We start from the raw sequence: 13940 nt of genomic DNA, 5'->3' as shown, positions 1-13940 counted from the left end.
TCTGTTTCCCAAGCTTATTGGGATTATGCCTTTGAAATCATGGTATTCCTTATCAACCGCATTCCATCCTCTGTCATTGGCAATAAATCCTTCAATCAGGTAGTCACAGGCAATTCCCCAGACTACTCTTTTCTCAAAATCTTTGGATGCCTTTGCTACCCTTGGCTTCATCCTTACAATCATCATAAGGTAGAGCCTCGTTCTGCATCTTGTGTCTTCTTAGGCTACTGTCTCTCCCATCATGGTTACTATTGTATGGATCTCACCACTCACTGCATCTTCATTTCTCGCCATGTTCGGTTTGATGAATCCACCTTCCCCTATCACAATACCCCAACCCCTCACACCCCTCTCCCACCTACACCTAGCCTTTCCCCATGGGCCATCGCCCCCAATCTCACCTACCCTACGCCAACTCAACCCACCCCTCCTACACCTCCCCCAGTGCTCCCTCCCCCTACTACACTAGACCCGCCCTATGCTAACCCACCCTCTCCCATTTCCCCCCCTCCTCCCCTCACCCCCCACCTTAAACTGTCCCTAACCCTGACTCCTCTACCACACCTCCCCGTCGCACCAGAGCTCTTATTGACCTCTATGTCGACCCATTGACCCTCTCCACTATTTTAACACACCAACCCACTGAACCTACATGCTTCTCCCAGGCCCACAAAGACCCCAACTGGCGCTCTACTATGTCTGATGAATTTAATGTTTTATTACGTAATGGTACTTAGTCTCTTGTGCCTTACAGGGATTCCATGAACTTGGTTGGACCAACTTGGTTGGATGCAAGTGGGTCTACCGCATCAAGCGTAAAGCCGACGGTTCCCTTGAACGCTATAAGGCTCGATTGGTGGTAAAAGGGTTTCATCAGCAACCTAGCCTTGATTATCATGAGACATTCAGTCTATCAAGCCCACGACCATAAGGACGGTTCTATCCTTGGCCATTTCAAAGAATTGGGATGTTCGCCAGCTCGATGTTCAGAATGCATTCCTTCATGGACTTCTGTCAGAAGAGGTATACATGGCACAACCCCAGGGTTTTGAAGACTCCCTACGCCCTTCTCATGTTTGCAAGCTCCGCAAATCTCTTTATGGGCTCAAGCAGGCCCCCCGGGCTTGGTTCCACAGGCTCTCTGAGTCTCTGACTTGCTTCGATTTTCGGTCCTCCCAAATCGACACATCTCTGTTCATCTATATGCAGGGCTTCGTCATAACATATGTACTTGTCTATGTTGACGATATTCTGGTTACAGGCAACCAGCCGTCTCATGTCACCTCCCTCCTCCAACAACTTGCCATAGAATTCTCTATCAAAGACCTTGGTCGCCTCAGTTTCTTCCTTGGTGTTGAGGTTCTCTATCAACATGGTGGTGTCCTTCTCTCTCAAGCACGCTACATCTCTGATCTTCTTCAACGTGCTGGAATGATTGATTGTAAACCTGTTACCACGCCCATGGCCACCACCTCTGCAACCTCTTCCTCAGGGGGTGTCCTTCTCTTGGATCCCACAAGGTATCGATCCATTGTAGGTGCTCTCCAATACATCACTCTCACTAGACCTGATGTAGAGTACTCTGTCAATCGAGCCTGTCAGTTTATGCATGCTCCCTCGGAGGACCATTGGACCCTAGTCAAAAGAATCCTCTGTTATCTTCAGGGCACAAAAGACCACGGGTTGTTCATCTCTAGGTTCGATTCTCTTCAACTTCAGGCATTCTCTGATGCTGACTGGGCTGGTGATAATGCTGACCGGAAGTCGACAGGCGGCTATGCCATCTACATGGGTCCCAATTTAATCTCTTGGGCATCTAAAAAGCAGAAAACGGTTACACTCTCTTCTACTGAATCAGAGTACAAGGCTATCGCTGATGCTTGTGCCGAACTCACCTGGCTCCGCTCTCTCTTTGCTGAACTAAGCATTCCTATCCCCATAGTGCCAATCCTCTAGTGTGATAATATTGATGCCACTTATCTCTCAGTCAATTCTATGTTTCATGCCCGTACAAAACATGTTGAAATAGATTTTCATTTTGTTCGGGACAAGGTTGCCTCCAAGGAGCTTTAGGTGCAATTCATCTCCACAAATGATCAAATAGCTAATATCCTCACCAAGCCTCTCAGTTCAAAACGGCTCACTTTTCTCTGGGACAAGCTGCGAATTCGACCGTTCAAATTCCCACCTTGAGGGGGTGTATCAACACAGTTAGAGTCCTCCTCTACCTCAAAAACCTCTCCTACAAAATAGGAGTCTCATTGGACAGCAACACGAAGTCTCTCTCTTAGGATATCAGAGTCATATTGTAACTGTCACATGTGATGTCAGAGTCCTATTGTAACTATCACATTTGATATCAGAGTCCTATTGTAACTGTCTCTTTTGTATTAGAGTTGGAGTACACTTCCACCTTTGAAGGTCTATATAAGATGTGTACCTCCAACTCATAAAACTGATTAATAAAGACTCAATTTAACAGTGTGGAACCCTATGTTGAATTGTTGTTCTGGACACTGGGTACTAGCCTACTAGGTAGGTTGCATGGTTTAAGATACAGGAATTGGTCTCAGGATTGGATCGGGCGATACCCATTAGATTGGATTTCTCAAACCATGGTAGGTACTAGGTAGTGAATTACTGGTTACTTCTATAGTTATTATGGTTTTGGTTATCTTCAAATTGTTAAACCTTTTAAGTACTGGTTGGACCAATGAATGTTCTGGTAAACAATGTTCTCTACTTCCAAAGTATATATTGTGTTGCACAAATGACTCTCGGCTGGTCCAATATTAGATTGCTCAAACCACAATATAGACCCAAGTATGCAATTTTCAATTTCCACTCCAGAGTCTCCAAGACCTGAGAGGAGGGTCAGGTATCTTAGTTCAAGCCTTGTTCGAGCTCCGGATAGGTCTTGATGGGTTGGGGTTGATGGGGCTAAATTTACACCCCTAGACAATTTATAAATTTATATGTGACAAAGAAGAAGAATGATGCATTTAACTTGTCATTGCATGGGAAATTTGAGAAATAAAAGTAATGATCTCGGGAAGCAAGCGGTGGTTTGGATAAAAGACTAGTGTAGAAGTTCTTGGCAGGACATGCATTTTCATCCTTGTGGGTAAACTCCCATATTGTTAAAGAGTGTGCTTTATATTAATTAAAATGGAGAAAAGAACATTGCCCGCTTACATGAGTTAATGCCTAGACACTAGTGGGCATTAAAAAGACTATGCTGCCCCTAGATGCCTCTTTGCGCCTCATATTGGCCTCCACACTGATTCAATAACCATGCTAGCGGACAAGATTCTCATGTTTTTTGTGTAACTTCCGTTAATGTACTAGGAAAAAATATGTAGTATATACTTTAGTGTAAAAACCAAACTTGGATGGAAAGGTGGCACCAACCTTCTTAGTTGTCATCAATGGAAACCGAGTGATTGTCACAATTAAAAAAAAGGCAATTCCTTCATCTTCAAAACAAAAATCATGACAAAGACGATCGTAAATTGCTCCATCCTAATCGATACACAGCTATAGACAAGGGAGATTCTGCTTTACTGGTAACTATTCATGGGGTGGAAAACTATCTCCCCATATGGGTAGAGAATCCAAATTCTAAGTTGCCAACTGGCATTTGTTTCGAATTTGTCCTCGTTCTCTCTTTTTCATTTTTTCTTTTGTTTATGTCCCAATGTTCCCTATGAACAATGTTCAATACTACTGTTTGTTTGGCGAAAAAAAGTGGAAAAGGTAAAATAACAACAAACTAAGCCTTATCCCAACTTAATGTGGTCAGATACATAGATTCGAGCATGAAAAAAAAAACACGAGTAAGAGGAAAGAGACACAACCCAGCAAGACGAGAATCTCATCTAAATGAGGTCTGCCACATAGATCCTAGTCCTCCAATAGGCTCTATCCAAAGTTATACTTGGGACAAGGCCGAGACTTGCATATCATACCTCACCACTTCGGCGGTGGTCATTTTAAGCTTGCCCCTACCTCTTTTAACTCCTTCAAATTGGATCAAATCATTCTTCCTTACTGGGGCATCCTCCTGCCTTCTTTGAAAATGGTCATACCACTTCAAATGACTTTCATGGAAGTTTGTTGTTGATCGAAACAATTCCCATGTCAACTTTAATGTGCTCATTCCTTACTTTATCCTCCAAATTATTACAAACATGAACATTTGAAAGTTTGAATAAGTGGGTGGACATGAGTGTTTGAATAAGTGGGTGGGAAACTTGTTGGATAAGTTCTTTAAATGCAATTATTATTGTTTGTAATGATGTGATACTCAACTTTTTTTCTACCCCATGCACTTACTTTCTATATTACTAAGAAACTTACCAAACTTTGGCACCACTCATGAGAAATTTATTGTCTATCTCTCTCATCTTCCTATGGAACCCAACTCCACCTCCATTTCCATTTTTTCCCTCTAGATTTCACCCTAAAAAGAATACATATTTCATTATTTTCTTTATTTTCCTTTTCTTATCAACCCATTTACAATATATGGAATCCACACTCATAAATTTCTCATGAGAGCGGTGAATATTCACATACGTGAATGTCTCTGGTCCATGGATATGGCATCTATTAAATGAGAAGAGAGAAAATAAATGCCATATCCATGGATCAGGGATGTTCACGTACATTCAAGTACATGAAGATTTACTGGACTCTTTTTTCACCCCTTTTATCTTTTAAACAATCAAAGTAAAAAACAAAAGGGTGGAGAAAATAGGGTTGTCGGCAGAAAATTGACAGCTTGACAAGATTTCTTTCATTATCCTATCCTGATGCACCAAATGACCAAATAGACATTGGTTTTGCATATCATCAGAAAAGAAGTTAAATGAATGGTGTGGGATGAAGTTGAAAGGTACAGGTGAATGGAGAAAACCCAAAATTAAAAGATAATCGATTCTTTGATCCCACCCTCGTAAACCCATTAGACAATAGGGTCTTAAAAATCGCTCAAAAGTAAAGGGGAATGAAAATCTATGTCAAGAAATCTACCAATGGGAAGCCAACGGGTTGACACTCCTAGGAAGCTAGGACTATTCTGGAAGCTAATTTTGATCTCTTCCCTTATTGTGTCTGTCTGTCTGACAAATAGACGGTCCAGATCAAATGGAACACGTCACACAAGGATCCAGTAGACCTTAAAGGATATGACACGTCATTAATATCATTTAACAATCTAAACTCATGCTTCTAGTTCCTAGATCACTAGAATCATGTGGAACTCTCCGGAAACAAATAATTTTAGCTTCCCAAACACACAAACGAAGAATTATCCAGAAGACGAAAGACAAAACGCTCTTTTTGCCCTATAAAATGCCCCTCAGGGTCTCCCACAAGCCTCATTGGTTGACGCAATCAAGAATATAACATAGACAGGAAAAATCATTCTCTCGTCTTCTCTTTTAATCAGTTTTGATTAATTTTGTTGGAGTTTCACAATGAGGAGCTCAACTATGGTGTTATGCGTTGCAATGGCATTGGGGGTTCTATCGATGGCTCTCCCGTCGAAGGGATTGATGCCCTACACGAGAAGCTTGTGGGACATGATGACCTTGCCTAGCGACGACCCTTTTAGGGTACTAGAGCAGATCCCATTTACCATCCCTAAAGGGGCTGAAAGAGAGACGTCGACATTGGCTTTGGCTCGGGCAGATTGGAAGGAGACACCACAAGCACACGTGATAACTGTGGACGTTCCAGGGATGAAGAAGGAGGATGTGAAGATTGAGGTGGAGGAAAATAGGGTTTTGAGGATCAATGGTTAGAGGAAGAGTGAAGAAGAGGTTGATGGCGACAAGTGGCACCGCGTTGAGCGCACCGCCGGCAAGTTCTGGAGGCAATTCAGGTTGCCTCGCAATGCTGACTTGGAATCCATTAAAGCTCATTTGGAGAATGGGGTTTTGACGATCACTGTGCCTAAGTTGGCTGAGGAGAAGAAGCGCCAACCCAAGATTGTCAACATTGTTGAGGAGGGTAATGCTTCTGGTGGTGAAGACATCAAGGCTTCCAAAGCCGAAATGTGAATGTTTTAGGTTTCTCCTTTATAGCTTTTGTGTGTGATACAGAAGATACTTTTATTTTGCACCCTTTGTAACTGTGGAACGAAATAACAGTGTGTGTAATGTGCTTCGAGATTCCCGTTTCAGACCTGTTTCAGGCCAGTGATTTCACTTTTTTTCCTATCCATTCTCCCCTAGTAGGGCTCTGTTTGTTTCAACGTAAAATAGACGGTAAAACAAATTTTACAGTAAAATCAAAATATCCAATGTTTGTTTAATAAGTTGGAAAATGGTCACCGATGTCAAATTTTACACGACGGCCCTCTTTTCCGAAAAAGGCTTCAAAAAATTTTACCCCAAAATTAGATGGAAAACATTTTTGTAAAAGGCGTCGGTTTCAATATTCCCCCCAGCTCAGGCCTAAATCTGCAAGTATGGCAATGACGGCCATGGCAGTACAAACCACCGTGGTAAGCCTGGCTGCCTTCTCCCTCTCATCCGTATCTACTCATCTTCTTGCCCATGCATTCAAATCTCATCTTAGATTTTACATGCTCTAAAGCCTTTAAGCATTCTGGATGTCAATTCACCTGTGATGGATATTCGATTGCCAAGTCGTTTGCGAGGCCATTAACAAATTTCATCTGTTGTAGGATCAGATGCTTTCCACCACCACAATGATTGCATAGGTTTCTTTCTTCTATATAAACTCAGGGATCCCACCTAGAGGGGAGCAAAGAGTAATATTCACCGGATCGCCGGTGAACTCTTGCCGTCGATAGAGAACGAAGTAAATCAACAGTGTCATCATCCCCTCTCAGACTGCAACAAAATCTACAAAAAAATCACCTCTTAAGTTGTCTACTCCACAAAACCTACAAAGAGATTAAGGAGTGGTCAGCATTAAAACCCTTGATCCATCAATCATTATCACTTCTAAAACCCAACCTGTTTATGGTATGGACCTCATGAAAAATAATTAAAAAGATGGGATGAGCTACGATTTATACTCAACTCGGGCCCTTGGTGATGTTTCTACAATACTTTTTTTTTTATTAGATTTTACAAAAGGGAATTTACTATCACTCCCCTACACTTGGTCTATATTTACTAAAACTTCCCTACCTTTTACTTTTTTATTGATACTCCCCTATTTTTTTATTTTTACATCTCTTTCTCCCTGCTCTTTTTAAATACCCAAATTACCCTTATTTTTCACTTGTAACCTATTAAACTTTTTTCAAATTGATTGGTTTAAAACATGGTTTGAACCAAACCATTTACAAGTTTTGTCTCATTCAGTCATCAAGGATATTAATATAGCTGATGTGTCCTTAAAGATATTCTTTATTTTTTTATTTTTTTTATTTTATCTCGTCCATCATAAAAAATGTATCAATCTATTTTTTTTATCTGTATTAGCTTGGTATCGATCTTAGCCAATCTAAGGATTTAAAAAAATAAAAAATGTGTAGTACCCAATTGGAACATATGATACCGATATAGATATAGATCATATACAATTTTTTTTTTTTTAATTTACAATACCTTTAATGATTGGATGGGACAAAACAACTTAGTGGTTTGATTCAAATCATGTTTTGAACCAATCAATTTGAAAAAAGTGTAATAGGTTACAAGTGAAAAGGAAGGGTAATCTGGGTATTTAAAAAGAGCAAGGGAAAAAGAGATGTAAAAATAAAAAAAACAAGGGAGTATCAGTAAAAAAGTAAAAGGTAGGGGAGTTTTAGTAAATATAGGCCAAGTGTGGAGGAGTGATAGTAAATTCCCCTTTTACAAAACATTATACTTCTTGTAAACAAACATTGGAAAAAAAAATTTTGAAGTTGAAAATTTTCAAATGTAAAATTTTTTATGTAACTATTTTCTTGTAAAATTTTACGTTGAAACAAATGGAGTCTAAGGAATTTCCTTATTGAGAACTTGAATATGTCAAATAATTTAGGGAAAGGTTTTCATGCATGGCCGTTTAAGAGAATGCTACTCTCTTGCACACAGATCAATGGGAGGCCATGCAGAGGTATCTTCAGTGCCTGGGGATAGTACAATTTTTTTGTGCCTGGATGAGTTTAGTATAGAGACACACAAGCGGGTAGGGTAGTGTTATTTTTCCCTAGTTATAAGGAGAAAGAATGGTAGTTGGTCACCATGGATCGATAGCTCGTAAGATCACCCAATCGTATGGGTGAACATTTAGCATTTGTCACATTTTCTACCATTACATAATTGAAGAGGGGTCCACTTGAAAGCAAAAGGGACAAGTGTTAGATGCTCACCCATACAACAAGGTGATTGTATGAAAAATGAATCCAATCTCGCAATTGGTCATGTTTCCTTACCTCTCTCAGGGGCAAGGAGGTCAGGGCCAAGTGACATGACCTCCTCGGCCCTTTATGCTCACTTTCTGATTGATACCCATGTGCATTACGCCATTGGTCAGGTATAGTTTGTTTTTTACTCGCCTGATCCGTAGCGAGGTTGCATCAATTTGTTTTGTAATATCTCTTCTTGTAAATGCTATTTTCTTGATATGTGCCCCTTCTTCATCTAAAAAAAAAATGTTTTTTAATCCAAATTGAAACCTACTAGGAAAACCATTCACCAAATACAAAAGTTACTACAATTCCCACAAATCTTTTTGGAGCTTTGAAGATTTTCTTAAGAATCTATCTCTTTCCTTAAATTAAAATTTTTTGAATTTTTCTTTTCTTGGCATACCAGCATAGCCATATGTTTTCCCTACTGTTCTATGAACTATCATACACTTCTCAGATTGAAACTTCACTGCAGTGCGCACTTCTCGGCACTTTGTCCAAGCTTGGAAGTGGGTAATTAACCTGCAGGGCCCATTGCTAAGTAAGAACTTCATGGGGGCTGTGTGGTTGCATCTAACATATTCCAAAATTTCCCTGAAGAGAGAGAGAGTTTAGGAAGAGTGATGCAAAACTGGTTGCAGGTAGCGGTCGCGGTCGTGGTTGTGGTTGGGAAAAGGATTGGTGTTGTTCAGAGCCCATGTGGGCATGCATGTTCGTCTTTGCCCTATCTTTGTTGCATAAAAATCCTTTGCGGGAAGGCAGTGACCATCCAACAGAGGGTGCATGTCAAGCCGACCCTCCTAGCTATTGAATTCTCACTGCCACTCACTGCTTACCCCAAAGGATTTGAGTCCATCTTTGTTACCCTGTATGTGCTCATCTGATTGTGAAGTTACCATTGTCTCACCTTCTTTGTCTCACTTTCTTTTTTTCTCTTTCAGCTTTCTTGCTCTTCCAAGTTCCAAATTAATACCCTAATAAGAAAATTAAAGAAGACTTAATACTTATCAAAAGTGTCATCAATAAGTACGAGTGCTGGGATGATACCTGGTTGTGTGACCACTAAATTGAGAATTGTCTAGGCCTAGGTCACACATGCATCCAATCATAGGGTATGGTGGCCTTTTTGCCACCCCTATGTGGAGTAGTGGGAGAGATGGTATTCCCCAACCTAAACTCTTGCACCCAGGGATGAAGCTAGCTAGGGTTTCTAATCACCCAAAGAAACTACAATGGCCATGCTCAGATTTCTCCCATTTGCTCTCTCTCCATATCTTATATATGATTTTCCAAAATAATAACATAGACTAGGATTAGGATTTAATCGCATTGGGATCCATGTGGTCTACCCTTTGGATGGCTGTCTATTACTAGGAGGGGAAATGTACAAAATTTCTCTGCGGGGAGGCAGTATGCGACAATGAGGATCTAACGGCTGGGGTGCATATCGGGGCCTCCCAACCGTTGAATCCTCCTTACCACTCACTGCTCACTATAGAGGATTTAAACTAGGAAACATAGAAAGAACCCAACCCGAAGTCGAGTTTTGGCTTCACCTTCTCAATCAACACAATCATAACTGTTCAAGCCCACAACAAGGTTTTGGTTCTGTTGGTATGCGTGGGGCTTTGGTAGGTTTATCAAGTCTAAGGAGCTCATAAGCTTTTGTGGCTATTTTATTGTAAATCCTAATGTATTCTTCTCTGGTTGTATGGTTGTAGGAGCTTCTCCTTGCTCTCTTCTCTCTCCATCAATGGTGATTGGACACTATGATTGAACTTGGAAATAGTGAATGTTATAACTCCTCCCCCCTTCCTTATCCTTGAAGGTCTGAAAACTCTCTACTACTCCTCCAATTAATCAAACACGAGGATCAAATTCTATATACAGTTAAAGAGATTCTCTATTCAACATGGGTTAAAAGAAACTGGGACCCTTGCTAGTTCTTTCCTGACAATTCCATTTAATCACATAGGAGCTTTTTATATTGGAATTTTCCTTTTGTGGAATCGCTTACAGGTAGGGCAAGGTCGAAATTGGCCTAAGGTTTGGGTAAGAGATAGCCATTATCCGGTGGGTAAACGGGTAAAACAAATAAACCCATATTACAATTATATTTTTCTCCTAATTTTCTAACATAGAATATAATTTATTGACCTGTACTATGACCTAATAAATAAATGCAAAATCACTAAATACACCAATACAATCCCTTCTCTTGATTTTTTTTCCCTCTCTAGAGACTTGGAGTAGACCTTTACTTGAGCGATTGGGCCTTGGCTTTGGATTGGGTTTGGTGGGCAGAAAAAAACCTCATACTTAAAAGATAGCTGACCCACCTAGGCTAAATGGTATAAATCCCTACCCACTCTCCAAATGAGGGCCGTTAAGAAAAGTACATAGGTTTCACTTGGAGTGCTATCTCTTTGGACCAAAAATAGAAAGAACCAGAGGATAAATAGTCATTCACGTATACATAGGTGGGGTATAAAGCAGAGGAAGTAAAGTTGGAGGACGGTCATTGGTCTTTCCCACCCCCAGCTATGCTTGGCTAAGATTTTTCGCATAGAAACGGAGAGCCGATGGAGTAGAGAGATGAGTTGGCTAGAAAGGGCAGAGCGCTAGGACTACCCTTGAGAGTATTGTTCAGTTGTTGCACCATTATTGTGCGCCAATGAATTTGGCTTCTATCGGGGTTGTAGTTACTTAGAAAAAAAAAAAAAAATACCACACTTTGTTGGCAATCGAAGAAATAGAATAATTTTATGTATCTCTCTCTCTCTCTCTCATCCTCGTATTTCTGTTCTTTCTCATAGAACTCCATTCCATCTCAATTTCTATTTTTTCCCACCAAATTCTACCTCATTAAAAATTACGTATTCCATTATTTCTTTTTTTTTTTTTTTATCAAATACCACCCTCATAAGTTTCCCATCCCTTTTATCCATCAAACACTCATGTCAAAATCAAAAAAGTGGAGAAGATATGGTGTCCACAAGAACATTGATGGCCTAGTAAGATTTCTTTGGTTATACCATCCTGGGGCACCAAATAGACATGGGATTTGCCTTTCATGAAAAGGAGCATATGAAAAGGAGCATGGATCCTGGCCATCCAACTGTACTTTCCAACCTGATCTCATGCCATTCATGGGTTGTAAGAATCACCTTTGGGGTGTTTCCACATGAATGGTGGGAGATGAAATTGAAAATTACAGTCAAATGGAGAACAACCAACTTAAAAATGAATAGTGGTTCTTGATCCCACCGTATGGAACCCCGTCAATCTGTTTTTTTTTGGTAAGGGGATATTTTATTGCAAAAGAGGGCATGAGGAGCTTCAGGCATCCTGATTACAAAGATCTAAAAGCCAATGAATGGAAAGTGATCAATCTGTCTTACATATCATAGACAGGGCATTTTGGGACTAGGGAATGGGCAACATCGTTTGCTTCCCTAGAGATAAAGGACAAATTACATTCTCTACATTTGGAGACAAGGATTTTGATATCAGAGACAATACCAAAAATGTCATGGGGGGAGGAGGGGATTGCCTATTAATTGCATATATAAGAGAGGCATTATCGAATCCACAAAAATGTAAGGGAATCCTCCATCGACGGCACTCTGTAGGCCACATCTAAGAGCACAAGCTTCTCCCATAATAACATCTACAAAGGAATATGTATCTGAGATTGCGTGAATAGAAGCTCCCAAATAATTTCGGATGATAACCCCAAGACCACCGCAAGAGGCACCAAGGGGAAGGGCAACATTGGTATTGACCTTAATAAAACCAGCGGGAGGTCTAATCCATGATTGGCTAACATTTAAAGATGGTGGAGAAGGAACCTCACGTTGAAGACCATGAACCTTGGGGCAAGACCATAATTCATTGAAGGCTTCTTGCTGGAGTCCAATCTTTGCAATAAAAAATCAAGTCATTCTTCGCGATCCAAAGATACCAGCACACAAAGGAGCACAAACCCAACACTTCCTCACTTCAACCTTTGCTCGGAAATTGAATATGATCCCAAATCTCCAACAATCTAGGCTTAAGAAATAGCGAAAAAGGCGAATGAATGATGGTATATGCCAAGAAATCGATCAATGCCCTTGATCCGATTCTCAAGGTTATTTACAACAATGGGAGATAGGATTGAAATTGTTGAGAACGTCTATGACCAAATTTCATTGATGCGAAAAACTAACAAGGAAACCTCTCACCCAAGGATTTAGTTCTCGACTATTGGTATTGATAGATCAAAATGATCTGATTCATATTGATTAAATTTTACTCTTACTTTTCATTAAAAAAAATAATAATCTGATTTTACCCTAGTTAATGATACTGATTTCTTATTTGGATCGACCAGATACTGATGTCGATACAGTAAGACCGATATAATGGATCGATTTGATTCAATTGCATAGATTCGATTTAAGGTTTGACACCCTTAGCCGATTACTCTACAAACTTTTTTTTTGTTTTTTGGTTGAATAGAAGCTTACTTTCATCTACGCCCTTATTTTGTTTGTCCATAAAGGGACGGCCCAGATCAAATGGAACACGTCATACAAGCAATCTACAAGACCTTATAGGATATGACACGTCACTATCATTTAACAAACGATCTAGACTCCAGAAATACACGTCACCCTTGAAAAAGAATAGATCACTAGAAAAAAATAAAATAAAATAAAATTAGAAACTAGAAACATGTGGAACCCTCCGGAAACAAATACTTTTAGCTTCCCAAACACAAAGTAACGAAGAAGTATCCAGAAGACGAAACTGTCCTTTTGCTCTATAAAAGGCCCCTCAGGGTCTCCTGCAAAATATAACATACACAGGAAAATTCATTCTGTCGTCTTCTCTTTTAACCAATTTTGATTAATTTTGTTGCAATTTCACAATGAGGAGCTCATCTATGGTGTGCATTGCAATGGCATTGGGGGTTCTATTGATGGCTCTCCCGGCGAGGGGACTGATGCCTTACACAAGGAGCTTGTGGGACATGATGACCCTGCCTAGTGACGACCCTTTTAGGGTACTAGAGCAGATCCCATTTACCATCCCTAAAGGGGTTGAAAGAGAGACGTCGACATTGGCTTTGGCTCGAGTAGATTGGAAGGAGACACCACAAGCACACGTGATAACTGTGGACGTTCCCGGGATGAAGAAGGAGGATGTGAAGATCGAGGTGGAGGAAAATAGGGTTTTGAGGATCAGTGGTGAGAGGAAGATTGAAGAGGAGGTTGAGGGTGACAAATGGCACTGCGTTGAGCGCACCGTCGGCAAGTTCTGGAGGCAATTCAGGCTGCCTCACAATGCTAACTTGGATTCCATTAAAGCTCATTTGGAGAATGGGGTTTTGAAGATCACTGTGCCTAAGCTGGCTGAGGAGAAGAAGCGTCAGCCCAAGGTCGTCAACATTGTTGAGGAGGGTAATGCTTATGGTGGTGAAGACATCAAGGCTTCCAAAGCTGAAATGTGAATGTCTTAGATTTCTACTTTGTAGCTTGTGTGTGATACAGAAGATACTTTTATGCTTCACCCTTTG

General features: G+C 40.4%; 1 protein-coding gene and 1 pseudogene across 1 annotated transcript; both read left to right on the top strand.

Moving 5' to 3' along the window:
- Positions 1-5402: 5402 nt before the first annotated feature.
- On the top strand, positions 5403-6164 carry LOC122083415 (annotated as a pseudogene).
- A 7128-nt stretch (positions 6165-13292) lies between these two features.
- Positions 13293-13940, top strand: LOC122083495 (16.9 kDa class I heat shock protein 1-like). The gene has a single exon (XM_042651329.1). It carries the CDS (start codon positions 13293-13295, stop codon positions 13872-13874), a length of 582 nt encoding a protein of 193 aa, XP_042507263.1. The 3' UTR covers positions 13875-13940.

This window comes from Macadamia integrifolia, chromosome 7, assembly GCF_013358625.1.
Source record: "Macadamia integrifolia cultivar HAES 741 chromosome 7, SCU_Mint_v3, whole genome shotgun sequence".
In the NCBI taxonomy this organism is placed as follows: Eukaryota; Viridiplantae; Streptophyta; class Magnoliopsida; order Proteales; family Proteaceae; genus Macadamia; species Macadamia integrifolia.
The sequence above is the reverse complement of the archived record's forward strand: the minus strand, read 5'-3'. Positions and strand labels throughout refer to the sequence as shown.

Coding starts and splice junctions, on each gene's coding strand:
- LOC122083495 (XM_042651329.1), top strand. CDS start 13,293: ATGAGGAGCTCATCTATGGTGTGCATTGCAATGGCATTGGGGGTTCTA.